Source organism: Emydura macquarii, unplaced genomic scaffold (genome assembly GCF_026122565.2).
Source record: "Emydura macquarii macquarii isolate MOO-44397 ecotype Brisbane River unplaced genomic scaffold, CSIRO-AGI_Emac_v2 contig_2661, whole genome shotgun sequence".
In the NCBI taxonomy this organism is placed as follows: Eukaryota; Metazoa; Chordata; order Testudines; family Chelidae; genus Emydura; species Emydura macquarii.
Genome location: NW_027132798.1, coordinates 156,464 through 182,437, shown reverse-complemented (window position 1 = coordinate 182,437; position 25,974 = coordinate 156,464). Strand labels below are relative to the sequence as shown.

The 25,974-nt window shown below is 66.3% G+C and overlaps 2 protein-coding genes across 4 annotated transcripts in view; one reads left to right on the top strand and one right to left on the bottom strand.

Moving 5' to 3' along the window:
• APBB1 (amyloid beta precursor protein binding family B member 1) overlaps positions 1-20,448 on the top strand; it is a 27,092-nt gene extending 6,644 nt beyond the window's left edge. For all 3 annotated transcript variants that reach the window (XM_067564621.1, XM_067564619.1, XM_067564620.1), the window contains 12 exons: positions 6,242-6,447; positions 6,965-7,021; positions 13,649-13,734; positions 14,232-14,286; positions 14,925-15,062; positions 15,339-15,466; positions 16,407-16,521; positions 17,458-17,542; positions 17,956-18,039; positions 18,224-18,339; positions 19,306-19,482; positions 20,281-20,448. In XM_067564621.1, coding sequence (XP_067420722.1) covers positions 6,242-6,447; positions 6,965-7,021; positions 13,649-13,734; positions 14,232-14,286; positions 14,925-15,062; positions 15,339-15,466; positions 16,407-16,521; positions 17,458-17,542; positions 17,956-18,039; positions 18,224-18,339; positions 19,306-19,482; positions 20,281-20,448 — 1,415 coding nt within the window. The remainder of the gene's footprint in view (positions 1-6,241; positions 6,448-6,964; positions 7,022-13,648; positions 13,735-14,231; positions 14,287-14,924; positions 15,063-15,338; positions 15,467-16,406; positions 16,522-17,457; positions 17,543-17,955; positions 18,040-18,223; positions 18,340-19,305; positions 19,483-20,280) is intronic.
• Positions 19,484-25,974, bottom strand: SMPD1 (sphingomyelin phosphodiesterase 1). The gene is given in 7 exon segments (XM_067564622.1): positions 19,484-21,591; positions 21,692-21,837; positions 22,810-22,886; positions 23,271-23,442; positions 23,593-23,981; positions 23,984-24,361; positions 25,726-25,974. Coding segments are annotated over 7 exon segments (1,788 nt in total). The 5' UTR covers positions 25,942-25,974; the 3' UTR covers positions 19,484-21,181.

Sequence of the window (25,974 nt, the reverse complement as noted above, 5' to 3'; positions counted from 1 at the left end):
TAGCACAGATGTTCAGACTGAGAACGAGAACAACCAAAAGTTACTGTGGCCACATGAAAGGGATTCAAGCCTGGCCCGCGGCAGGCCCGGACCGTGATTGTGCCAGGGAATTGCTATCCTGGCCTCTGCCGCCAGCGGGGTCCCGCAGGGCTCGGCTCTTGTACAGTGGAGAGTCGACGCGCACGTCTGCCAGCAAAGAGCGTCAGCCGCGCCGACAGGAGGGGGCCTCTCCTGGGAAGCCGGGGCTCCACGAAAGCGTTGGGGGTCGGGGGATAATCATGCTGCGGCCGGAAGGGCTAATGCCAGCCTGGGCGGTGCGACGGGAAGCGTGAGCAGGAGCAGGGAGGTGGGTCAGCTCCGTGCTGGGCGCCGGGTGCCGGGTCTAGGTCCCGGGCTCACAGTTCACGGAAATCGGGGTGGGCGGAGACGCGCCCGAGGCTGATGAGCGGGTTAGAAACCTGCCTTGGCGCAGGCTGCAGGGCGCACTCGCAGAGGAGCAAAGCGAAGCCGACGGGCCGGGGTGACGGACGTGGGAACACGCACGCTCAGCAGGGCTGAGACGAGCCAGCGGCTGGCAGAGAACTCGACAGACACAGCTTGGCAGTGGGGCACGTTAGTACTGGGAGGGCAATTAGCCGCCGGGCCAGGTTCCCGGGTCGCGCTGGACCCTCTGCCCTCTCGGGCTGTGCTCCAGAAACTGCCCTGGGCACTGGTGGGGGCCGGGCTCCGGCCTGTGACACCGGCTCAGCTTGGAGGGTCCCAATGATCCCATCTGACCTTGGCGTCTATGGATCTAGGGCACTTTGCCGCCTGCCCCCTTGGTTCTCCAGCTCGGGGCCTGGCTCTGTTGCCCTGCAGGGGCCTCCTGTGTGGCTGCTGGTTGCTGGGTGTGAACCTCCCGGCCGTGGGGTCCCACTGTCTGTGCGGACGCACCTGAGATCTGGGGCGGTTTTGGCCAGTCCTTAACACCCCCCTTATCCCACCCCGAACAGTGACGTGACCCCTCCCCCCGGTCCCTGCTCTGCCCCAGAGCAGCTTTTCACCCTCTGCACTCCCTGCCTAGCAGTGCAAAGCACAGGGGGAAACTGAGGCACACATCAACCTATTACTGTACCAGACTTCCCACGTCATCCCTGGGGGCCGAACTCTGGGCGTATGGACAGCGGGGGAGGGGGGTGCTGGGTGTGTGGGGGTTACACGCCCCGCTTACCGGGGTCATGCTGGCGCACCCAAGGCCAAGTGCCTGTAGTGGGATTGTTCCCAGGTTTGCAGACAGTGGCCAGGGCCCCCCAGCCCCGAGAGGCAGCGAGGTCCCTCTCCCCACTGCACATGGGGGGACAGTGTCAGGATTCCCAGGCTGCTCGGCGCCCTTCCTCGCCGGTGCGCTCTCTCTGGCCAGGGTTCGGCCCTTCGGCCCTGCTGCCTCCCGGCACCTCTGTGCTTTCTGCACGTCTCTCCGTGGGCCCCCTCAGGGAGTTCACTCGCTCTGGATCCCCGGGACCCCACACCCAGAGGGTGCAGGGCTGCCCCGCTCTCTGGCTGCAGGCCTCTCTGCCAGCGTAAAATGGGAGGTTATTGGCTGTGAACACAGCACAGGACGTTCGCAGGGGCCTCGGCCCTCAGCACCAGCCAGCTGGGTCTATCCCCAGCCGGGCGGCTCCAGCTTCTCGTGTCCCAGGCCAGCGCCCCTCCTTCCAGCCGACCCTCCGGGGTCACCGTCCCCAGCAGCCCCTCCTCCGGCTGTTGTCTCCTGTCCCAGGCACCAGCTCACCTGGCCCGGCCCTCCCCCCCGCTGAAACCAGCTGCTCAGCTCGCTGGGGTCCCGGCGGCTAGGCGAGGTCACACCTGGTCCTCGCACAAGAAAGCCCCTCTCCCTCCACCACGGTAAACATGCCGCACAGGGGGAAACTGAGGCACACACCCAGCGCTGGTGCAAATCATTAAGACAGTCCCCCCGCTGCGTGACAGGCAGGCCCAAGGCAGGGAGCGACTCGCCCAGTGTGGCCCAGTCTGTGTGGAGCCAGGAGAGAACCCAGGAGTCCTGGCTCCCAGTCCCCCAGCCGGGAGAGAACCCCCTGTGTGTCCCATCCCTCCCACCCGGAGAGAGAACCCAGGAGTCCTGGCTCCCAGCGCCCCAGCCGGGAGAGAACCCAGGCAGTCCCGTGGGGCGGGGGTTGGGGGGCAGCCGGGAGAGAACCCAGCGAGTGACCTGTGGGGTCCCAGTCCCCCAGCCCCCCGGAGAGAACCCGGAGCCGGCTCCCAGGGGCCCCCGCCGCCCCACGCCGGGAGAGAACCCAGGAGTCCTGGCTCCTTCGGCCTGCCCTGCGCAGCTCTGCCTGGCCCAGCACGACCCCGGCAGCCCGTGGGGCGGGGGTTGGGGGGCAGCGGGGGCTGTGAGCGCAGCGCGTGACCTTGTGGGGTGGGGCCGCCCCCCGCCCCCCGCGATGCTGCCTGGGGCGGAGCCGGCTCTGGGGGCCCCACGGGCTGCCCCACGTGACCACACAGCCCCAGCCTGTTGCTTAGCGACTGTCTGTGCTGGAAACAGCCCCCCCGCAGAGCGCCCCGGGTCGATGTCTAGGGCCCCCCACCGGGGGGCCCGCCCGTGCAGCAGCCTGCGCTGGAGAAGCCGGAGCCGGGGACCGGGCCGCGCAGAGACTGACGAGGTGCGGGGGGCTCGGGGCGGGGGGGCTGTGATGGGGGGCTCGGGGCCGTGGGTCGGCGTGGGGGTCCCGGGGGTCGATGTCTGGCGCAGCCGGAGCCCGGGGGCGCCGCGGGGGCAGCGGGTCGATGTCTAGGCTCCCGGGCCCGCACCGGGGGCAGGGTTGGGGGGCGGGTCGATGTCTAGGGCTCAGGGAGCACCGGGGGGCAGGGTTGGGGGGCGGGTCGATGTCTAGGGCTCAGGGAGCACCGGGGGGCAGGGTTGGGGGGCGGGTCGATGTCTAGGGCTCAGGGAGCACCGGGGGCAGGGTTGGGGGGCGGGTCGATGTCTAGGGCTCAGGGAGCACCGGGGGGCAGGGTTGGGGGGCGGGTCGATGTCTAGGGCTCAGGGAGCACCGGGGGGCAGGGTTGGGGGGCGGGTCGATGTCTAGGGCTCAGGGAGCACCGGGGGGCAGGGTTGGGGGGCGGGTCGATGTCTAGGGCTCAGGGAGCACCGGGGGGCAGGGTTGGGGGGCGGGTCGATGTCTAGGGCTCAGGGAGCACCGGGGGGCAGGGTTGGGGGGCGGGTCGATGTCTAGGGCTCAGGGAGCACCGGGGGGCAGGGTTGGGGGGCGGGTCGATGTCTAGGGCTCAGGGAGCACCGGGGGGCAGGGTTGGGGGGCGGGTCGATGTCTAGGGCTCAGGGAGCACCGGGGGGCAGGGTTGGGGGGCGGGTCGATGTCTAGGGCTCAGGCGCCGCGAGCTCCGGGGCCAGGGGCGGGCTGGGCGCAGCTGGCCGGGCTGTCGGCGGCTGTCCCCGCAGCTGTGCCCACGGGCGGTGCCGGTGCCAGGCGCAGCTCGCTTCGGCCCCGGCCCCGGCCCCGGCTGTGCTGGCTGCTGGCCCGGGCCGGAGCTGGCCGCCGCTCGGGGTGCCCAGGGAGCTGCCCCGGCAGGGGAGGCAGGCCAGGGGCTGGTCCCACCGCCCCCTCATGGGGGGCCCCGCGCCGGGCGGGCGTGGGCACAGCACACGGGCCGCGGCCTGGCCTGCGCTGCGTGTGCCGGCTGGGCTGGGGTCAGGGCCGGGCTCTGCCGGGGGCGCCCTGCGTGATCCTGGGGGCTGGGCTGGCTCCCCTCACCCCAGCCCCCCACCTCTGGCTGGCTGTGTAGACGGGGGAGGGGGCTCTGGACCAGCCCTGGGAGGCCCCCCCCAGAGCCCCAGCCCCCTCACTGGGGTCAGCCCCTCAGCTCCACCCCTCCGGGACCGACCCTCGGCGCTGTCAGCCCCCCCAGGTCACAGCGGGAGCTCCCGGCAGCGAGTGCACCCCCCGGCCTGTCTCTGGGCGCACTCGAGGGCCCCCACCTTTACCCTCCGTGGGCTCCAGGTGTAACCTGGTTCATTTAGGGCCCCCCTCCCCCCCACCCTTCTCGGTTCCTGGGGCTGGGGGCGTAACCTGGGTAAGTTAAGTGCCCAATTTAAGTACCTTGCTTGTAATATTTGTATGGCCCCTTGCGTGCCTCAGTTTCCCGGTGTGCTGCATTGTTTCCCAGTGGGGGAAGGGCGTGTTTGCTCTCAGGGCAGGCGAGGAGACCTCGGTGGGTGTCACCCCGTGTGGGTGGGATGAAAAGTTGTTGAAGAACCGGTCGGAACTGACCCAGATCAAGACGGGGCAGAGAGACCAAGCAGGTCCAGCGGCGCGGAGAACAGGGGCCTGGCAGGGGCAGGGGGGCTGCGCTGGCTGCTGGGGGGACAGACAGAAAAGGGGGTTCACGCTGGCCTGTCTCTGGGCTCACTGAAGGGCCCCTGTGCCGTCTGGGCGTCGTGGCAGAGCCCGCTGGGCGTGTGGGGACCCGTCTCTGCCGCAGCGCTGGGCAGAGCTCACGGAGGGACGCAGGGGCTGGGTCTCAGGAGGACGTGTGGCCTGCCCCGGAGGAAGGGAGGGACCCTTGGGGGTCTGGCCCACCAAAGGGGTCTCCCAGGGCCTGTTCCCAAGCTGGGGTGAGCCCTGGGCCCCCTCTGGCCTGTGCAACTCGCCGCCACCCCGGCACCCTCGGCCAGGAGCTGAGGAGGACCCAGGAAAGCCCTGGCATCTCTGCCACGCCGGCGAGGGCTTAGTAGCAGGGTCTGACCCCTGCCCAGGGCACTGGCCCCCCACCCCCCTGCCAGGCTCTGCGGGGTCCGAGATGGGAGCCCATGCAGGACCAGCCCGTGGGCCAACGCTGCTTTGTGTCTGCGCTGGCCCTGGGAGCAAGGCTGGGGGCTGGGCGGGCCATGGGGCAGAGGGAGGCAGCAAGACACACCCATGGCAGCCAGGCCCAGCGGGGGGCCAGTGGGTCAAAGCCGAGCAGCCCTGGCCCTGGCCTGTCCCCGTGGGCGGCAGGGAGCTGGTTGGGCCGTGCTGGGAAGGAGCCGGTGGCTGCGCCCCCTGCCCGAGGGACCCAGGGGGTCTGCTCCAGGTCCAGCTGCCAGTCTGCAGGGCGGGTAGCTGGGCGGGGCTGGCGGGCGGGCTGGGCGCCCTGCGGTGCAGATGTGGCAGGTCGTGGTGTCCCAGAGGGCTGGGGAGAAGCCGGTAGTTACCGAGGTAGCCGGAGCCGCTGCCCCTCTGGTCTTTGAGGGCAGCCCTCTGGCGTCAGGCCTTGCGCCCGCTCTCCTCCCTGGGGGCGCTGGGAGCGGATGGCTAGTGACCAGCCGGCAGCTTAGACCAAAGCAGGGGGCACGTTAGCCACGGGACCAAAGAGCCAGTCCACGGGCGTCCCAGCCGCTGGGCCGGTGCCCCGGCAGGCCCTGACTCAGCCAGCAGCAGGGCCTGGCTTCCCGGGCGCCCGCTCTCGGGACGGTGCCTTGGGCTGTGTCCGGTCCCGCCCGTGGCGTGGGCTCCACAACGAGGAGCCGGGTCCTGGAGCCAGCGGCTCAGCTGTCGCCCCCTAACGACCCTGGCCAGTTTGCATGGGGGAGACGGGGGCTTGGCTTGCCTTGTCCTGTGACCCCTCGCCCCAGCCCAGGGCAGGGCCAGACAGGCCGGCCCAGGAGCTGGGGGCGTGTGGAGGGCCAAGCGGGGACTGGGTTGTCCTGCGGCCGGATCGGGCTGGCACCCAGGGCTGCCCGCGGGGCTGTGCGGCAGGAACAGGCTCTGAGGCGTCTGACTCGGTGCCGCCCGACGCTCTGGTCACTGTAGCAGTCACTGAAATGGGGACCCGGGCCGGCCGGGCCCAGCGCTGGCTGACCGCTGTTCTCTGCGGGCCCCGCAGGGCAGGTCCCAGCCCAGAGCTAGCCGCAGCGCCGGCCATGGGCTGGGAACTCAGCGGGGGGAGGGGTCCCCAGGTGAGCTGGGCGCTGGGGAAGGCGGGCACCCCTCAGCATCGGGGGGCTCAGTCCAGCCAGACCCAGCTGGGAAGCCCGGGCCCGGCCCCCGGGGAGCAGCAACTCTGGAAAGGTCGGGGGGGGGCTGGGGGAAGCTCCCGGCCCCACTGCAGCACGGGGGTGCGATGGACGGGACGGGGTCGGCACCGCGGTGCAGCCTTAGCGAGACCATCCCCGGTCCAGGGCTGGTGCCTGGGCCTTGTCCTGCCCCGTCTCATCCTGACATCCCCTCGCCCCCCCACACAGACGCCATCTGGACCCACAAGGCCTTCGAGACGGACTCGGACCTGCCTGCCGGATGGGTGAGGGTGCAGGACGCCTCGGGCACCTACTACTGGCACATCCCCACGGGCACCACGCAGTGGGCGCCGCCCTCAGACCTGCGCCAGGGCGAGGGGGGCCGCGGACTGGACCGTGACTCCCAGGGGAACACGCCCTCCGAGGAGCAGCAGGTGAATGCCCCAGGACGCCCCCCCTCGGGGGACAGATGCTGCCGGCACCCCAGGCGGAGCCGTCCCTAGGATAGGGCGAATCAGGGTGACTGCCCCGGGCTGCACGCTTTGGGGGTGCGCTGGACCCAGTTGTGCGCTGGACCAGGCGGGAGGTGGGTGGGGCTCTCACACAGTGTGGTTTGCTCCGGGTCCCGCACCCTCATAGGGCTGGCCCTGCCCCAGGGATGCCCCCCTTCGGGGGTAGATGCTGCCAGTGCCCCAGGGACAACCCCTGCGTTGGGGGACAGAGATGCTGCCAGTGCCTGGTGGAGCCCCCCCAGCCCCCACACAGCAGAGAGAGATGCCCCTGGGAACCCTCCACTCTTTGGGGGCAGAGAGACACTCCTGGTGCTTGGGGATTCCCCTCCTCCTGGGGTGCAGAGAGAGAGGTCTCTGGGGGGCAGAGAGACACCCCAGGTCCCCCGGGGACAGGCCACTGCCCCTCCACTGGGTGGTTTCTCACTTGCTGTCTCTGCAGCTGACCTGGACGGGTTTCGTGGAGGCCGAGCGCTTTGAGGATCGCGACTGCTGGAAGGTAAGAGCCTGGTGCTGTCTGGAGCCCCAGGCCGGCCCTGTCCCAAAGAGGAGCTGCATGAGGCAGCCCTAGAACAAATACCAGGCCTGGTGCTGCCGGGGTGGAAGCTACCCGGCCACTGGCAAATACGGCAATACCCAGCCTCCAGAGAGTTCTGGGGATGTGCTGGGACGATGTTGTCTCAGGAGGTGACGGGGCAGCCTGTGTCCAAGTGGGGATTTTCTGCTTTTAAGGACAGGCTTTTTTCCAACCTGCCCTTAAAAACCTCCAGTGACGGAGACGGCCCAGCCTGCCTCGGCCATTTACTGCAGTGCTCAGCCACCCGGCCAGCCAGGACGTGTTTCCCACCCCGCCCTCGCGACAATGGAAGCCCGGTGCTTCATGTCCTGTCCTCAGAGGTTCGGAAGAGCTCCTCCTTGTAACAACCTTTTCTGTACTTGGAAACCATGGCCATGGCCCCTCTCAGGCTTCTCTTCTCCAGGCTAAACAAACCTAGGTCTCAGTCTTGCCTCATAGCTCCGCTTTTCTAGACCTTTCATTGTTCGTGTTGCTCTTCTCTGGACTGCCTGCAATTTGTCCACATGCTTCCGGAAATGTGGCACCCAGCACTGGACACAATTCTCCAGCTGAGGCCTAATCAGCACAGAGCAGAGCGGAAGAATTACAACTCGTGTCTTACTTACAAGACGCCGGCTAATCCACCCCAGAGGGAGGTTTGGTTTTTGGAGCAGTCTGACACTTTTGATTCATATTTAGCTTGTGATCCGCTCTGACCCTCAGATCCCTTTCTGCAGTGCTCCCTCCTAGGCAGCCATTGCCCATCGTGTACGTGTGCGACTGAGTGTCCGAGAATCCGAGAAGATGAGGGTTGGAAGGGACCCAGGCGGTATCTAGTCCAACCCCTGCTCAGAGAAGGACCATCCCCAACTAAACCATCCCAGCCAGGGCTTTCTCCAGCCGCAGCTTAAAAACTTCTAAAGATGGAGATTCCACCACCTCCCTAGTAACCCATTGCAGTGCTTCACCACCCTAATATTCACCCTAGACCTCCCCCCCTGCAACTTGAGACTGTTGCTCCTTGTTCTGACATCTGCCACCACTGAGAACAGCCTAGCTCCATCCTCCCTGGAACCCCCTTTCAGGTAGTTGAAGGCTGCTATCAAATCCCCCCTCATTCTTCTCTTCTGCAGACTAAACTAGCCCAGTTTCCTCAGCCTCTCCTCGTAAGTCCTGTGCTCCAGCCCCCTCATCATTTTTGTTGCCCTCCGCTGCACTCTCTCCAACTTGTCCACATCCTTGTTGTAGTGGGGGGCCCAAAACTGGACACAATATTCTAAATGCGGCCTCACCAATGCCGAATAGAGGGGAATAATCACTTCCTGCGATCTGCTGGCAATGCTCCTCCTAATGCAGCCCAATATGCCATTAGCCTTCTTGGCAACCAGGGCACACTGCTGACTCATATCCAGCTTCTTATCCACTGTAACCCCCAGGTCCTTTTCTGCAGAACTGCTGCCCAGCCTCGTCGGTCCCCAGTCTGTAGCTGTGCATGGGATTCTTCCGTCCTAAGTGCAGGACTCTGCACTTGTCCTTGCTGAACCTCATCAGATTTCTTTTGGCCCAATCCTCCAGTTTGTTTAGGTCCTTCTGTATCCTATCCCTACCTTCCAGGGTATCTACCACTCCCCCCATTTTAGTGTCATCTGCAAACTGGCTGAGGGTGCAATCTACCCCATCCTCCAGATCATTGATGAAGATGTTGAACAAAACCGGCCCCAGGACTGACCCCTGGGGCACTCTGCTTGTTACTGGCTGCCAGCTAGACATGGAGCTATTGATCACTGTCCTCCAAAGGTCTTGCATCACCTCCCAGCTTGGTGCCATGTTTTTAATGAAACTGCTGTATTGGCTAGTGCGGGAAACTGTGGGACGTCGGGACATTTGCCCTCCCAGGATGCAGTGATCTGCTCTTGGAATAGGTTGTGCAACCACCTTTCAGTGTCTGCGTCTAGCCCACGGTTCCCTAGTTTGCTCAGCAGAACGTCGCGTAGGACAGTGTCAAACACTGAACTAAAATCAAAAGATAGCACGTCCACCGCTAGCCCAGTAACCCTGTCAGAAGGGAATTAGGCTGGTCTGGCATGATTTGTTCTTGACCAGTCCATGCTGGCTGTTCCTCATTATTCTCTAGGTGCTCACAAGTGGGTTGATGAATAATTGGTTTCCAGGTGCCGAAGGTTGGCTGACTGGTCTCTTATTTCCCAGTTATTTCCCTCTTTGTCCCCCTCCCTAAAGAGGGCTACCGTGTTTGCCCTTCTCCAGTCCTCAGAGACCTCACCCTCCTCCGGGAATTCTAACGTTCCGAGATGCCTTCAGCCACTTCCTTAGGGGCCTCAGGCGACATCTAACACACCTAAATATTCTCCAACCAGTTCTTTCCTGATTTTGGCTTGTGTTCCTTCCTCCGGCTGGCCCCATTTACCCTTTTAGTGAAGACTGAAGCAAAAAAGGTGTTAAACACCCAGCCTCCTGGCTGTCAGTCACTTGGACTAATTTGGACTAAAGTCAAAACATGCAACAACCTGCTCGGAAAATTGGCCGGATCGACATGGGGCACCAACGCCCGAACGTTACAGCCGTCAGCTGGGCTGCAGTCACTCAGTGGCGGAGCACGATTCTCTCCCACGAAGACAAGCAACGTACAACTAAATCCCACCCGGTGTGTTACGAGCTGTCAGTACAGGAGGTTGTGGAACAAATGGATACATTAACCAGTAATCAGTCACCAGGACCAGATGGTTCCACCCAAGAGTTCTGAAGGAACTCAAATGTGAAATTGCAGAGCTACTAATGGGGGATGTAACCAGTCATTTAAATCAGCTTCTGCACCAGGTGACAGGTGGGTAGCTGATGTGATGCCTGTTTTTATAAACAGCTCCAGAGATGATCTCGGCAGTTGCAAGCCAGTGAGCCTAACTTCAGTACCAGGCAAATTGGTTGAAACTATCGTACAGAACAGAATTATCAGATACAGAGATGAACACGGTTTGTGGGGGAAGAGTCCACATGGATTTTGTAAGGGAAATCATGCCTCACCAATCTACTAGAATTCTTTGAGGGGGTCAACAAGCATGTGGACAAGGGAGATCCAGTGGACATAGTTGTGACCTGTCCCATGCCCAGGGCAGCCACCTGAAAATGCCAAGGTCAGGGCAGGCTGTAAAAGGGGAGCAGATTCTCCCAGCACTGGTGCGTGGCACTGAAGCCAGACTTCCCAACCCACCACAAACTGCGCTTCTGAATCCCCACAGAAGCCAGTACACAAATACACACAACCCCTTTACTGCATTTCAGCCTCTGGCTCCCAAATCAGCACTAGGTCCAGCAAAGAGACCAGTTATTTAAACTCTCTGATCTTTACTACAAAGGTTCCCTCTGACCCCCAGGGGTCAGCCACAGCACCAGAGCAATACAAGTTTGGATCTTACCTAAAACACCACGCTGGCAGCCAATCCTTTAGTAACTAAAACTAAAGGTTTATTGTAAACAGAAAGAAATAAACCATGAGAGAAATGTTAAAGAGTCAAAGCAAATCAGATACATACAGATGATTGAAAGTCCATACACATCAGGTTTCTAGAAGAGTTGTGGAGTTGCAGCTTGTACAGTCCCTCTGGCGTACCTCCAGCGTCTCAATGGGTCTTAGTCCTTCGGTTCAGTTGCAAGTGAATTGATCCAGAGGTAGGTGTGTGTCTGTAGCTGAACAGGAACAAAAGGCAAAATGGTTTCCCAGGCCTCTGCCTTATACACCTTCTGTCCTGGCCATGCTGTCTGTGGAATTTCACAGGAACCAAAATGGAGTCCAGAGTCACATGGGGAAGTCCTGGTGACTCATCAGGTGTATTTCCGGCTTCTCCCCCTGGGCCCCTTGCACCTGGGAATGTCTTAATGGGCCATTAAGCAGGCTATTGTTCTGCAGCCTTCCTATCTGAGTCGTTACCCAGACAGCACCATTTGAAATACAGATACATCAAATACATCTATAACTTCCATTTCACACCTCACACATGAACATAAGTGTTATCATCTGACTTAGCACAGTACAGCCTTTCTAACAGTTCCTGACATGGCCTGTCTCACACGGATTGTTATGATTTTGACATATCGATGTTAAACCATATAACAAATGCCCCCCCTCAAGCCAGCAGCGTGACAATAGTGTACGTAGATTTTCAGAAAGCCTTTGAGGAGATCCCTCACCAGAGGCACTTAAGCACAGTAAGCTGTCATGGGCTAAGAGGGAAGGTGTCTCCTGGGTCAGTAACTGGTTATAAGAGAGGAAACAAAGGGTAGGAATAAATGGTCAGTGTTCAGAATAGAGAGAGGAAAATGGCGTTCCTCAGGGGCCTCTCCTGGGACCAGTGCTGTTCAACATAGTCATAGATGATCTGGAAAAAAGGGGGTAAACAGTGAGATGGCAAAATTTGCAGATGATACAAAACTACTCCAGATAGTTAAGTCCAAAGCAGACTGCGAAGACATACTGGGGGGATCTCAGAAATCTGGGTGACTAGGTCACAAAATGGCAGATGCATTTCAATGTTGATAAATGCAAAGTAATGCACATTGGAAAACAGAATCCCAGCTACACATATAAACGGATGGGGTCTGAGTTAGCTGTTACCACTCAAGAAAGATCTTGGAGTCAGTGTGGATAGTTCTCTGAAAACATCTACTCAATGTGCAGCGACAGTCAAAAAAGCTCACAGACTGTTGGGAATCATTGGGAAAGGGATACATAATAAGACAGAAAATATCGTAATGCATCTTTATAAATCCATGGCATGCCCACCTTGAATACTGCGTGCAGATCTGGTCGCCCCATCTCAAAAAAGATGTATTGGAATTGGAAAAGGTACAGAAAAGGGTAACAAAAATGATCAGGGGTCTGGAAAAGCTTCCCTATGAGGAGAGATTAATAAAACTGGGACTTTTCAGCTTGGAAAAGAGATGACTAAGAGGGGATATGACAGTGATCTATAAAATCATGACTGGTGTAGAGAAAGTAAATAAGGAAGTGTTATTTACTCCTTCTCATAACACAAGAACTAGGGGTCACCCAATGAAATGAATAGGCAGCAGGTTTAAAAGGAACAAAAGGAAGTACAGTATTTCTTCACACAATGCACAGTCAACCTGTGGAACTCCTTGCCAGAGGATGTTGTGAAGGCCAAGACTATAAGGGGGCTCAGAAAAGAACTAGATCGGTTCAGGAGAACTGGTCCATCAATGGCTATTAGCCAGGATAGGCAGGCATTGCTGTTTGCCAGAGGCTGGGAGTGGTTGACGGGATGGATCACTTAATGCTTTCCTGTTCTGTTTATTCCCGCTGAAGAACCTGATCTGGAGGATGGGGTAGATTGCACCCTCAGGAAGTTTGCAGATGACACTAAGCTGGGGGGGCGGGGGGGGGGGGGGGTTGGTAGATATCCTGGAAGGTAGGGATAGGATACAGAGTGACCTCGAGAAATTGGCCAAAAGAAATCTGATGAGGTTCAAGGCAAGTGCAGAGTCCTGCACTTAGGACGGAAGAATCCCATGCACAGCTACAGACTGGGGACCGACGAGCTAGGCAGCAGTTCTGCAGAAAAGGACCTGGGGGTAACAGTGTATAAAAAGCTGGATATGAGTCAGCAGTGTGCCCTGGTTGCCAAGAAGGCTAATGGCATATTGGGCTGTATTAGTAGGAGCATTGCCAGCAGGTCACGGGAAGTGATTATTCCCCTCTATTCGGCATTGGTAAGGCCGCATTTAGAGTATTGTGTCCAGTTTTGGGCCCCCCCACTACAAAAAGGATGTGGAGAAGTTGGAGAGAGTCCAGCAGAGGGCAACAAAGATGATTAGGGGGCTGGAGCACAGGACTTATGAGGAGAGGCTGAGGGAACTGGGCTTGTTTAGTCTGCAGAAGAGAAGAATGAGGGGGGGGGGGATTTGATAGCAGCCTTTAACTACCTGAAAGGGGGTTCCAGGGAGGAAGGGGCTAGGCTGTTCTCAGTGGTGGCAGATGACGGAACAAGGAGCAACGGTCTCAAGTTGCAGGGCGGGAGGTCTAGGTTGGACATTAGGAAAACGTTTTTCACTAGGAGGGTGGTGAAGCACTGGGATGGGTTACCTAGGGAGGTGGGGAAATCTCCATCCTTAGAGGTTTTGAAGGCCTGGCGGGTTGGTTTAGTTGGGGTTGGCCCTGCTCTGAGCAGGGGGCTGGACTAGACGCCTCCTGGGTCCCTTCCAGCCCTGACGTTCTCGGTGTCTGTGATTCTATGACAGGATTAGAATCGAAAATGACCTTGTCAAATTGGAGAATTGGTCTGAAATCAAGAAGCTGACATTCAGTAAAGAGAAGCGCAATGAACTGCACCCTGAGAAAACCAAATGCCCAGCCACAAGCTGGGGGGCCCTGGCGAGGTGGTCGCAGTGCTGACAAGGATCTGGGGTGTAGCTGTGTAGGAGGCTCCCCAGGCAGGCTGTTCGGTCCCTGTCCGGGGAGGATTTTCCAGACCAGGCTGGTCATGGCTGGCCTAGGGTCTCCCCGCCCCACATTGCTGTCACTTTGTGTCCCTCGCCCAGGATGTCCCATCGGAGGAAGGGACCCCGGAGCCCAGGCAGCAGGAGTCGGAGCAGTCCACGTTGCACCTGGCATTGCTGAGCCTCAGGTGAGTAGGATGGGCTGCACGGAGCCACGTGTGGGACGCTGGGCCATGCCCCCCCCCCCCCGCCGTGGTCACTGGCACCCCCCAACACAGTGCTGCCTCTGCCTGGCGAGGCCTGGAGCAGCTGGGAGCGTGGGCTGGACCGTTATCCCCAGGGCCACGACAGAGCTGGCCTGGGCTGTGCCCAGTCGGTGTAGGGCTGGGAGCTGGGACTTCTGGGCTCCAGCCCCAAGGAGGGCAGCAGGGCCTAGTGGGCAGAGCAGGGGGGCTGGGAGCCAGCACTTGACTCTGGGGGTGTCAGGTGGCAGCCAAGGAGCTGGGGGCATCCCGACAGGTTTCCCCTTGTGAGGCTTTGCCCCTGTGAGAGCAGCAGTGGGGCGGGTTGAGGCACATGGGCTGGGAGTGATGGGCCCTGGCCGTGGGTCCAGACCCAGTCCTGCCCCGGGGCTGGGCACTGGGCACTGCCTGGGGCGTCACCAGCCTGCTTTGCTCTTCCCCAGCGTGCCGAAAGCCGAGGAACCGACGCTGCCGCTGGGCTCCCCCCTGGGCTCCAAGGTACGGCTGCCGGGTTACTGTCGTCATGGCGCCCGGGGCAGCAGGGGCTGCCGGGTAACTGTCGTCATGGTTCCTGGGGCAGGAGGGGCTGCCGGGTAACTGTCGTCATGGTTCCTGGGGCAGGAGGTGTTGCTGGGTTACTGTCGTCATGGCGCCCGGGGCAGCAGGGGCTGCCGGGTAACTGTCGTCATGGCGCTGGGAGGAGCCACCAGCTTAGTACATGGGCAAATGAGCCCATCTAGCCCGGTACCATTCATCCCCGGTCACACCCTGGGCCCCCCCAGCCTCGTGCCCCCCCAGTCACACCCTGGGCCCCGCCAGCCTCGTGTCCCCCCGATCACACCCTGGGCCCCCCCCAGCCTCGTGCCCCCGCCAGTCAGACCCTGGGCCCCGCCAGCCTCGTGCCCCCCGGTCACACCCTGGGCCCCCCCAGCCTCGTGCCCCCCCAGTCAGACCCTGGGCCCCGCCAGCCTCGTGCCCCCCCCCGGGTCACACCCTGGGCCCCCCCCCAGTCTCGTGCCCCCCCAGTCAGACCCTGGGCCCCACCAGCCTGTGACCCCCTGGTTGCTGGTGATGGTGGCTCTCTGCCAGGGGGTGGGGGGAGCTGGCAGTGCCCCACGGCGTGTGTGTCCCCCTAGTGCTTCCCCGTGCGCTCGCTGGGCTGGGTGGAGATGACCGAGGAGGAGCTGGCTCCAGGCAAGAGCAGCGCGGCCGTGAACCACTGCATCCGCCAGCTGGCCTGCCGTGGCCCCCTCCCGGCGGGGGGCTGGGGCGAGGTGAGCTGGGGCAGCTGGGGCTCTGGGAAGGGGCTGAGGGTGGGACTGCCAGAGGCTGGGGGGGAGCGCTGGGGGAGGGGAGAGGCCTCTGGGGAGGGGGCCTGGGCAGGGCTGTGAGCTGCGGGGAACGGACCCCCCCCCCGGACCCCCAAAGCATGACATGCCCTAAAAATGGGTCCCCGTGGGGCTGATCCTCCGCCAGCCCCTTGGCACCCCACTGCTGCGGCCCTGCCACAGACCTGACCTCTGACCCCCCCCTCCCCCCGCCCTCCCCAGGGCAGGCCCCTGCTGCTGCTCCTGGACGGGGAGATGCTGCGGCTGGCGGAGCCGGTGGAGCAGACGCTGCTGCATGCCCAGCCCGTGGCCGGCATCCGCGTCTGGGGCGTTGGCCGGGACGACAGCAGGTAGGGGGGGCCCCGGGCACCACGTCCTGCCCTGTACATCCTCCGCCCAGCACCGCGCTGGGCCTGGGCAAGGGGCACCGCGGAGCCGTGGGGTGCCAGGCCTCAGGGAGCGGGCGTGGGGGGGTGCAGCTCGTGGGCCCCCCTCATAGCCCTCAACTGCCCCAGCCTGCCTGATGCTTCCTGCCACGACACAGGGAGCCCCCATCAACCCCCCCGCCCCCTCCATGCCATCACCCCGCCTGCCCCCCCATCAACTCCCATCCGCCTCCCCGTGCCATCGCCCCTGATGCCCCCCCATCAGCCCCTGCCACCCCCCCATACCACCACCCCACCCGCCCCCCCTGTGCCATTGGCCGTCACCCCATGTTGCCGTTGCCCCTCCTGCATCCCTCACCCCCCATTGCCGCTGTGCGTCCTGGGGAAGCCAGATGGAAACGCCCCCAACTCTCCAAGAGGCCCCCACGCCCACGGACCTGAGATGAAGGCAGCTCCATCCCTGAAGTTTTGGGGTGGGTGGAGGAAACAGTTTGGAATTTGAAAAGGCTGGGCGGGGATGAGCCAGGGGGCTGGGCTCTGCACCCCGGGGCTGTCGTGGGTGTGGGGGCCTGGGCTCTGCACCCTGGAGCTGTCATGGGGGCGGGGCTCTGCACCCCGGGGCTGTCATGGGGGGGGGGGGGGGAAGGGGCTGGACTCAGGGTGCCGTGGGTCCAGCTCTGCCGTTTGGGTGGGAAGATTCTGTGCGGCTCAGTGGGGCAGTTGGGGAGGGGGGTCGGGCAGGGTCGGGGGCGTGAGCGGGGCGAGCGGGCGGCACAGAGCAGTGAGCCATGAACCCCCCGGCTGAGGGACCCTGCCCCTGGGCACTGGGGTGAGATGCAGCCCCAGGGAGAGGGGCCAGGTGGGCGCCAGGCCGGCTTGGACCCTTGGGGTCTCTCCCCCGCAGGGACTTTGCCTACGTGGCCCGGGACCGGCTGACACAGATGCTGAAATGCCACGTGTTCCGGTGCGAGACGCCGGCCAAGAGCATCGCCACCAGCCTGCAAGAGACCTGCTCCAAGGTGAGACCCGGGACCCTGTGTGACGCCCTTTGGGGTCACCCAGGGCCTGGGGGAATCGCCACCCCCTGCTCGCGCCTGTCTGTACCCACCCAGAGCTGGCTGCTCGCGTTCACCCACCCCCCCCCCCCGTCCCTTGGCGGCTGGACGCCCGCAGTCCCCTCCGTGCCGCAGCCCTGCCCGCTCGCTGGCACTGCTCGGCTCAACCCGTGCAGCACCGGGTGTAGCCGGGGCGCTGGTGAGCCCAGCTGCGGCTCTTGGCAAAGGTTCACACCAAGGCCAGGCGAAGGTTGGGAGCTGGAGGTGAGCAGCGCCCGCACGCCTTGCAGCGTCCCTGTCGGCTGCTGCAGGCTGAGTGCTGGGCCAGGCCGAGCTGGGATCTGCGCCGCTGGCCGTGCCGGCTCTGCAGCACCGGCACACGCAGCCCCATGCTTCCACCTGTCACGGCGCCAGCTCCAGACCGGTCTGCGGCTGCTGAGGACTGCAGCGTCTGTGCTGGGGCCGGCCCAACTGGGACCCAGGGCGGGGGGCAGTCCTGGCTGGGCAGCAGAGACCTGCCCCAGGTGCCTAGCGCCAGCGGCTGGACCCCACGCTCAGCATCCCCGTACGAGCACCTGCCGCAGCCGGCTGGGCCCTGGCGCACACACAGGCCCCCCGGCACAGCAATGAGTCTGGCCAGACGCAGGTGTAACATGTCGAGGGTCCCCTCCGGGACCCCCACCCCACCCCATCGCCACCAGCCTACATGGGCCCTGGGAGGGTTGGCGGGTGGGACCCAGGGGTGGCGTGGGGCAGAGCCTTGGGCAATGGGTCGCCAGGAGGAGGCTGGGCCTGGCGCCACCTGTGATGTATGTCGGGGACCGGGGGGGCCCAAGGGTGCGGTGCCTGGGGGGCGGGTGCCTATAGCTGGGCACCTGGTGACCCCCTGGGCTCCCCTAGATCATGGTGGAGCGGCGGAGCACGCGGGGCCTGGCGAACGGCCTGGCGCTGGATCATGCCAAGATGGTGGAGATTCCCTTCCAAGGTAGAGTCAGGGGCACGGCGGGCACGGGGAGTGTTGGGGGGCGGGGGGTCCTGGTGACAGGGCAGGGACATGGGCACTGGAGTCGGGGTGCTGGGTGCGGCAGGGTCAGGGCCAGGCAGGGGGACAGGAGGCGTGGGGTTGCTGGGAGGGGGGGGCCATGGGGGGGCATCTGCCCCATGGCACTTGGAGCTGGAGCAGAGGCAACAAACCCCCCTTGGGGCCAGAGGGGGGGCTGGCCAGTGGGGGGGTGACCAGCTGTCAGCAGATGGGAGGCCAAGAGTTGGCCAAGCCCAACTGTGCTGGGCAATGAGGGGCAGGGCTGGGCTGGGCTGGGCTGGGGGACATGCGGCTTTGCCAGCCCAGACTCAGGGCCCCCGTCTGCCCCCCCTGTCTCTCTCCCCCCCTCTCTGCAGTGGAGTTCCCGGCCCCCAAGACTGAGCTGGTGCAGAAGTTCCAGGTCTCCTACCTGGGCAGCGTGCCCGTCGCCAGGCCTGTGGGTACGGCCCGTGGGGGGCGGGGGGCACACTGCCTGCAAGGGGTTAACGCCGGGTAGCTGGGGTGCTGGACGGTGCCCTGAGCCCGGGGCGCCCGGTGGCAGGGCTCCTGGGGCTGGGCTCCCCTGAGCGGCCCCACATGCTTGGGGCAGGCTCTGACGGCCGCTGCGCTTTGTCCGTTCCACAGGCATGGACGTGATCAATGCGGCCCTGGACGCAGCCTTGGCAGCCACCAGCCGGGAGCACTGGACCCCCAGCCACGTCCACGTGGCGCCCGCCACGCTCAGCGTCACCCACGCACAGGTGAGCCCCCAGCCCCCCGCCACGTGTCCTGGGGCCCAGGCTTACCTCGGGGCTGCGACCCCCCTGCTCCGCCGGGAGCTCCCCGCCGCGCGTCCTGGGATGGGATGCCTGGGGAGCCTCACACGCCCCCAAAGGGGTCCTGCCCCCCCCCGCAGTCAGCAGTGACTCTCCCAGCGTGGTGCAACCGGCCTAGAACAGCTTCCTAGAGCCCTGGGCTCCCCCGTCCCGACCCCGTCCCCCAGGCACCTGCCCCACCAGTCTCTAGCCCCCCTGGCCGGCTCCGTGGCTGGGGGTGGGCCCGGGCTGCAGGTGCCAGGCACAGAGTCGGCTGCTGTGGGGGCCCAGGCAGCCATCCCCCTGCCCCTGGGGTCTCCGCGACATCACAGCCCTCGTCCCACCACTAGATACTTGTGCAACTCAGAGCGGAAACTGAGGCACAAACAGGATTCAGCCGTAACAGGAAGAACATCCCCTGCCCTCCCCCGAGCACAGTCAGTATCACCCATGCGCAGGGGAGGCCCAGCTGCACCCCACCTGCCCTCAGGGGCCCATCACCCCATGGTCTCCCCTGGACCCAAGGGGGCCCCCAGCTGGGGGGTCCTGACCCATGCAGTCCTCTTTGTCCCTGGCCAACACCAGCCCCATTCACGCCCCTCAGGCCGGCTCAGCCGCTCCTGCCCCCCATGGCTCTGGGGTCCGGGGCTCCCTGGTGTCGGGGACAGGCTCCTTCCCCCGTGCAGCTGCCCCGTCTCTGGGGTCCCAGGCCCAGGGGGGCCATGGCAGGGGTCTCCCGCCGTCCCTCTGGGGCCGTATGACTGCCGGGGGGAAAGGGGGGGTACCGCGCTCTCACCTGGCAGCCGTGCCGGGGGGAGGGGGGGTGCTCTGGCCGCCCCGCTGGGAGGGTTGTCCCTGCCCCCAGGAGCTGTGTGGCAGGGGGTGTCCAGCCCTGACCCTGCTGTCCCGCAGACGGAGGCCGTGCTGTGTGAGTGCCGCGTGCGCTTTCTCTCCTTCATGGGCGTGGGCCGGGACGTGCGTTCCTTCGCCTTCATCACCGCCAGCGCGCCGGGCACCTTCCGCTGCCACATGGTCTGGTGCCAGCCCAACGCCGCGGGGCTGAGCGAGGCCGTGCAGGCCGCCTGCATGGTGAGTGCCCCCCGCCGCCCCTCAGAGCCAGGGGCTGGGCCCCGCCTGGGGGCTGGGCTGGAGTCCCACGGGGACATGGGGCTGGAACCAGCCAGGCAGGGCTCCAGGGGGGCGGGTCACCCCCAGAGCCCCTCGCACCCGGGCAGCCGCCGCCCGAATCCAGCCTCAGGGTCCAGCCCGCCAGCTCCCCCCAAACGCTGGGGACCCTACACGTCCCCAAAGGGGCCGGGCGCCCGCCTGCCGTCAGAAGCGATTCACAGCCAGGCTGGGAGGCAGGGGGGTTTATTGGTTCTCGGGGTCACGCGCAGACAGACGCTGGCAGCAGATGAAGAGAAGGTTGCAGGAGCGACACCCAGGGAGCCCCCGAGCCCCCTTCTTGGGCTCTCCTCCCAGGGATCCCCACAGTGCCCTGACCCTCTCCCAGATGCCCCTTCCCGGGCAAGGTGGCCACCTGCCCCCCTCCTGCTCCCGCATGGTGCACGGGGCTGGGCCTGGCCATTGTCTGTGTACGTGCGGCTGGGGGGCCGTCTGTCCTCCAGTGGCCCCTGCACGGATCACCCCCCCCGCTCCCATCACTGACATACCTGAGTAACATATGGGGAAACTGAGGCACCCACCCAGCGCTCAGAGAAACCCCAAGAATATCTCCCCTTCCTCACAGTGGTGCCCCCGGGGACCCACAGTACCATTCGCCTGCCTGGAGGGGCTGCCCCCATCCCTCCCCCCCCAACCTGCATGGTGGGGGAGGGGAGTTTGTTTTGCAGGGCTGCTGCCCCCTAACCTCCCGTCTCCCCCCAGCTGCGCTATCAGAAGTGCTTGGATGCCCGGCCCCAGGCCCCCAGCTCCTGCCTGCCAGCGCCGCCCGCAGACTCGGTGGCCCGGCGCGTGGGCTCCAGCGTGCGCAAGGGCGTCCAGAGCCTGCTGGGCAGCTTCAAGGCCAAACGCCTGGGGGCACAGACGCCGTGAGGGGCCCCTGGGGCCGGCCCCCCCCCCCCCCACCCCGCTCCAGGGAATGCTGGCCCGGCACTGCCCTGCCCAGCCATGGGGCACGGCCCAGCTGGGGCCCTGGTGCGCCGACCCCGCAACTGGTCCACGGCCGCCAGGACGCAGGCTTTGCCGGGGGCGAAAGCACAGCCGGCCCTGCCCCCCAGCCTGGCTCCCGTCTCGGGGGGGGGGGATCGGGGCCCTGCCCCCTGTGCATGTGATCCCCCGGTTAGCACTGGGGGGCCGTGGCTGCTCTTGCGCGGTCACTGTTGTACTAACTAACTCGTCAATAAACCATCCTGCCAGGCTGGCCGGCTCGCTCGCTCTCTGCAGCGCCACGGGGGCTACGCAGGAGGGGGCTGCCCCGGGGGGGAGGGAGATCGGCCAGTGCAGCCTGGCTCCAGGGCGGAGAGCAGCAGGGCGAGTCCCAGGCTGGTGCTGGCACCTGCGGCTGCCCTGAGCGCTGGCCTGTGTGCACCTCACTGCCCCCATCCCAGGGGCTGTAGGACCCCCCAACCCCGAGGCTGTAGGACCCCCCAACCCCGGCTTAGCTGGCCAAGGGGCTCTGGTGCTGGCATGGGAGGGAGCCAGGGAGTTCGGGCAGCCCCCGGCCACGCAGCGTCAGGTGACACGTCTTCGACGGCCAGGCGGCTGTCTGTGGGGTACGATGGCCGGGTCCCCCCTTGGGCCCAGAACCTCCCTGCCAGGGCCTGGCTCAGCACATCTGCCACTGCCTCCACAGAGCCTGGATGTGGCGGAAGGGCAGGCGGGCGCTGAGCTGGCGGCAGAGGCCGGGGTCGGCGGAGCGGCCGGTGCGCAGGGCGCAGAGCAGGGCCGTCTTGCAGGCCTCGCGGCAGGGCTCCCGCGGGGGGTGGCCCTTGTGGAACAGGTACCAGAAGTGCTGGAAGAGGCGCTCGTCGCCTTGGAAGCGCCGGATCAGCCCGTCCCAGTCGGCCGGGAAGACGCTGGGCAGCCCGTAGGCCTGGCGGGCCCCGTACAGCCGCTGCCAGCGCGGCACGGCCCCCGGCACGTTGGCCTCCGTCAGGTTCAGGATGAAGGTCTCGTGGTCCAGGACCATGTGGGAGCTGGCGGGGTGGTCGCCGTCCAGCTGGTAGACGCGGTATCCTGGGGGGAGCAGAGCGTCACCCCACACACGGAAGAGCTGCCCCGCGCCAGCTGCCGCACGCCGCCCCGCGGCCCCGGGGGACCACAGGGCAGGACTCACCTGGGTTGAGGTCGATGTAGGTGGTGACGCTGGGGGCTACGAAGGCCACGGAGACGGGGCGCGACAGGGTCTCCTCGTCGTAGAACATCTCAAACTCGTCCACGTGCGTGTGCCCGAAGAACTGGGCGGCGATGGTGCCCTCGAACCTGCCGGCGGGCGCGGAGACGGCGTCACCACAGGGCTCCTGACCCAACTGGCAGCGCCTCACAGGCCCCCAGCGCAGCTCGCACCCGCCCACGGGCCCATCAACCTAACGTGGGGGCTGCCTGTGTGGGGCTGAGTCGGCCCCCAGCCCTGCCCGCACAGGCTGGGCCCGCCTGCCACGCTCCAGAAGCTGTGTCCTCCGACCCAGGGGCACCGCCAGCCCCCCACCCGCGCAGGGAGCGTACAGCTGCCCCGGGCCCCTGAACCCGGCTCCCGTGGGACCAGGGCAGGACGGGGGCCCCTGGCCGGCACGGATGCCAGCCTGCGCTCCCCGTTCTGCTGCTGCAAGTCCAGCCTGGGCGCCTGGTTCAGAGGGGCCCCGGGCCGGCACCCGAGCTGCTGGGCCCAGCCTGCCCGCAGAGACGCAGCCCTGCAAGCCTGTGCGGGGGGCGGGGCCCGGCCCCTGGGCGGGGAGGAGGGAACAGGGACGCTGGGTGTGACGAATGGGGCAGTCCTCATAACATGCTTGGTCCTGGGTGTGCCTCAGTTTCTCTCTGCTTTGCACACGTTCCCAGCTAGCCACACCGGGCACAAGGGAGGTGATTCTCCCTCCCGCCCCCCCAGGGAACAGCGCCGAGGGGAAGGTGCTGGTTCGAGGGGGTTACGATGGGAGACGCAGCAACGCCCCCGGGGGAGCTACCGGAGCCTGTGCTGGGTCTGGGCACCGACAACCCGGCTGCGTTGCCGGCGCTGGCTGGGCGCGTGGGTCCCTGCAGAGGGGACGCGTCTCCCCCAGAACCCCCTCGGCTGGACGGAGGGGGAGCAGGATCCCCGGGGACCCAGGACACGACGGGTCCCTCCCCGGCCTGTGGAGAAGCAGGGGGCGGGGGATGGGGCTGGCGGCTCCCCTGGCAGGAGGGGAGGTGCCGAGCCCTGGCGCGCAGGGAGAGGACCCAGGCGTCCGGGGGGCTCACCTGTTGATGATGCGGTAGTAGTTCCAGCTCCAGCTCCTCATGCAGTGGGCGGGGGGGATGTGCCCGATGATGTGCACCTGTGACGGCAGGCTGGGGTGAGCAGGGCCAGCCCCCGAAACGGGAACCCCCCCGGGGGACAGACGCCCCTCCCCTGAAACAGCAAAGCGCCCGGCCAGCTACCCCTGTCCCCCGCCGGCCACTGGCCCCCCAGGGAAGGGAGGGGCACCGCTGCTGGGGTGCTGCGGGGCCGGCAGCAAGGGGGGTGCAGCCCTGTGCGGGGCCCGGCTGTGACAGCGCCGTGCGGACCCACCCGCGCCCCGGTGCAGGCGTTTGGGGGGGCCCAGCAGCAGCCCCCCAGGGAAGAGCAGCTCTGGGAAGGGAGCCCTGCCCCGCCCGCAGGCACAGCCACGCCGGGCACCGGGGGCAGCCAGGTCCCGTGGTCCCGCCCCGGCCCCCCTCACCTTCTCCCGCCGCTCCTCAGCTGCCCGCAGGACGCCCACCAGCCACTGCAGCTGCCCGGCCGGGTCGGTGGCATTGATGAGCAGCCAGAAGTTGGCCTCGGAGCAGAAGTTCATGTTGAGGGAGACGAGGCGCAGGCCCGGGCGCAGCCGCAGGGTGTAGAAGCCGCTGACTCTGCGGGGGGAGGGAGCCGTGAGCGAGCGAGGAGACCCCAGCCCTGGCCGCCCCCGCGCCCTGCCCAGCCACGCTCCGGGCGGCCCCCTACCTCCCCGCGCCCCCGGCCAGGCCCCACCCGGCTCATCCCGCCCCGGCCCCCGGCCCCACCTGAGGGTCTCCAGCGCCTGGGGCGGCAGCCAGTCCCGCCAGGCCTCGGCCATGGCGCCGTAGAGCCAGGCGGAGGACTGGTTGCCGTGCACGTAGGGCGGCGGGAAGCTGTTGACGGGCACGGCCTCGTGGTTGCCCACGGCGGGGTAGACGGGCAGGGGCGCCAGGTACTTGCGCAGCAGGGCGCTGAGCGTGCGCAGGGCCAGCAGCTGGTCGGCGCGGCTCTGCTGCCAGATGTTGTGGGCGGGCAGGTCGCCCGTCCAGTAGACCAGCTGCACGGGGGCGGCGCGCGCCAGGTGCTGTAGCAGGTTCTCGATGGTGTGCAGCGGCAGGTCGCACTTGCTGTACTCGCCCCAGTAGCCGGCGCCCGCGTGGGGGGGGCCCGCACCGGGTCCCCCCGGCAGCAGAGCGGGTCCTTGCAGGCCGGGTCGCTGCCCGGCGCGTAGGCCCGGTCCCAGTGCAGGTCGGTGAGGAAGAGCAGGCGGGCGGTGGGGGCGCCGGGCGGGGGCGGCGTGGGCGGCGCGGGCGGGGGCTTGGGCGCGTGGGGCAGCGTCACGTTCCAGTCGGAGAAGATGTCCCAGTGCCCGCAGCGGGCGCCCACCAGCAGGCCGCAGATCTCCGCCGGGCGCAGGACGGAGCGCGCCCAGACCGACACCACGTCCTTGCCGAAGAGCTGCACCGCGTCCTGGCATACCTGCGCCCGCGCCAGCTTCAGCTCCGTGCAGACGCTCACCGCCAGCCGCCGGATGCGGGCCTCGTTCGTCTCCGTCTGCAACGCAGGCCGGCGTGAGCGGGGGACAGGCCGGGCCCCAGCACCCCCCACTGACCCCGGGCTGGGGAGACTCGTCCTCTCACGGCTTCTCCACCCAGCCACTCGCCTCTGGCTGGGACAGCACAGGGGTCCGGCCCAGCCCATGCCCAGCCCCACGGCACTGCCCCTCCCCAGCACCCTGGCCAGACTCGACCCGCACTGCTGCACCCACAGCCTGGTCCCCAGGGTCCTGCTGCATCCCCCTCTGGAGCCTGGTCCCCCCAGACATCAGGGCCGCGTGGTGGGGACTGCAGGGCAGTGGGGCAGGCCCTGCTGGAGATCCGGCCCCGACAAGGACCATGGGGCAGGCAGATCCCCCCCCCCCCGCAGCACGGCAGCACCGGGGCCAGCCATGGGCAGCCAGCGCACGCCATGGAGACGCGGGCAGGACGGCGGGTGCCGAGTGACATCCGCCCCCCGGCGTCGGCTGAGCGGGGAGGCTGAGCCGGGTCCTGCCCCACTCACGTGCGTGCCCCATGCCCTGGACCAGAGCTGGGGCAGGCGGGGCGGGGCGGGAGCAGCCGTGGGGCAGGCGGGGCGGATGGGTGGGTAACGCCCCAGCCAGGGCGAGGGGCAGCCAGCCGGGCAGACACCCTTAACTCTGCCCCGCCCGCCCCAGTGACACCCCACACCCCACAGCGCAGGCAGCTCGGGGGGGCGGATCCAGGCCTGGCCCTGCCACGCACCCCGGAGCGGCCTGGCCCGTCACGTGCCGCCTGCAGCCTCAGTTTCCCCCTGCGATGCACGGGCCGCGCATGGACACCCCGGCCGTGGCGGGGCAGCGACTCCGGGCCCGCGACACTGCCCCCCCGGCACTGGGCCCCCCCCGGCTCAGCGATGCAGCGGCGGGGCCCCCAGACCCGCCACCCGGCCCGGCCCGGCCCCGTCGGGACCCGAGCCGCAGCGGGACCGGCAGGTCGGGCAGCGCAGCCCGCGCCCCCCGCCGGGCAGAGAACCCAGGCGTCCGGGCGCCCCCCGCCGGGCAGAGAACCCAGGCGTCCGGGCGCCCCCCGCCGGGCAGAGAACCCAGGCGTCCGGGGCCCCCCGCCGGGCAGAGAACCCAGGCGTCCGGGCGCCCCCCGCCGGGCAGAGAACCCAGGCGTCCGGGCGCCCCCCGCCGGGCAGAGAACCCAGGCGTCCGGGCCCCCCCGCCGGGCAGAGAACCCAGGCGTCCGGGCGCCCCCCGCCGGGCAGAGAACCCAGGCGTCCGGGCGCCCCCCGCCGGCAGAGAACCCAGGCGTCCGGGCGCCCCCCGCCGGGCAGAGAACCCAGGCGTCCGGGCGCCCCCCGCCGGGCAGAGAACCCAGGCGTCCGGGCCCCACCTGCAGCGCCGTGTCCAGCAGCGCGAAGAGGACGCGGCAGGCCGGGCAGCTCAGCTCCCGCCAGCCGAAGCGCGCCCCCGCCGCCGCCAGCTGCTCCTCCAGCCGCGCCGGGCCCCGGGCGGGCCGAGCCGGGCCGAGCCGCGCCAGCAGCAGCAGCAGCAGCAGCCGCCGGCCGGCCCCGATCCGGGCCCCGATCCCGATCCCGAGCCGCGCCATGGAGCGCAGCGCCGCGAACAGACCCGGCACCGC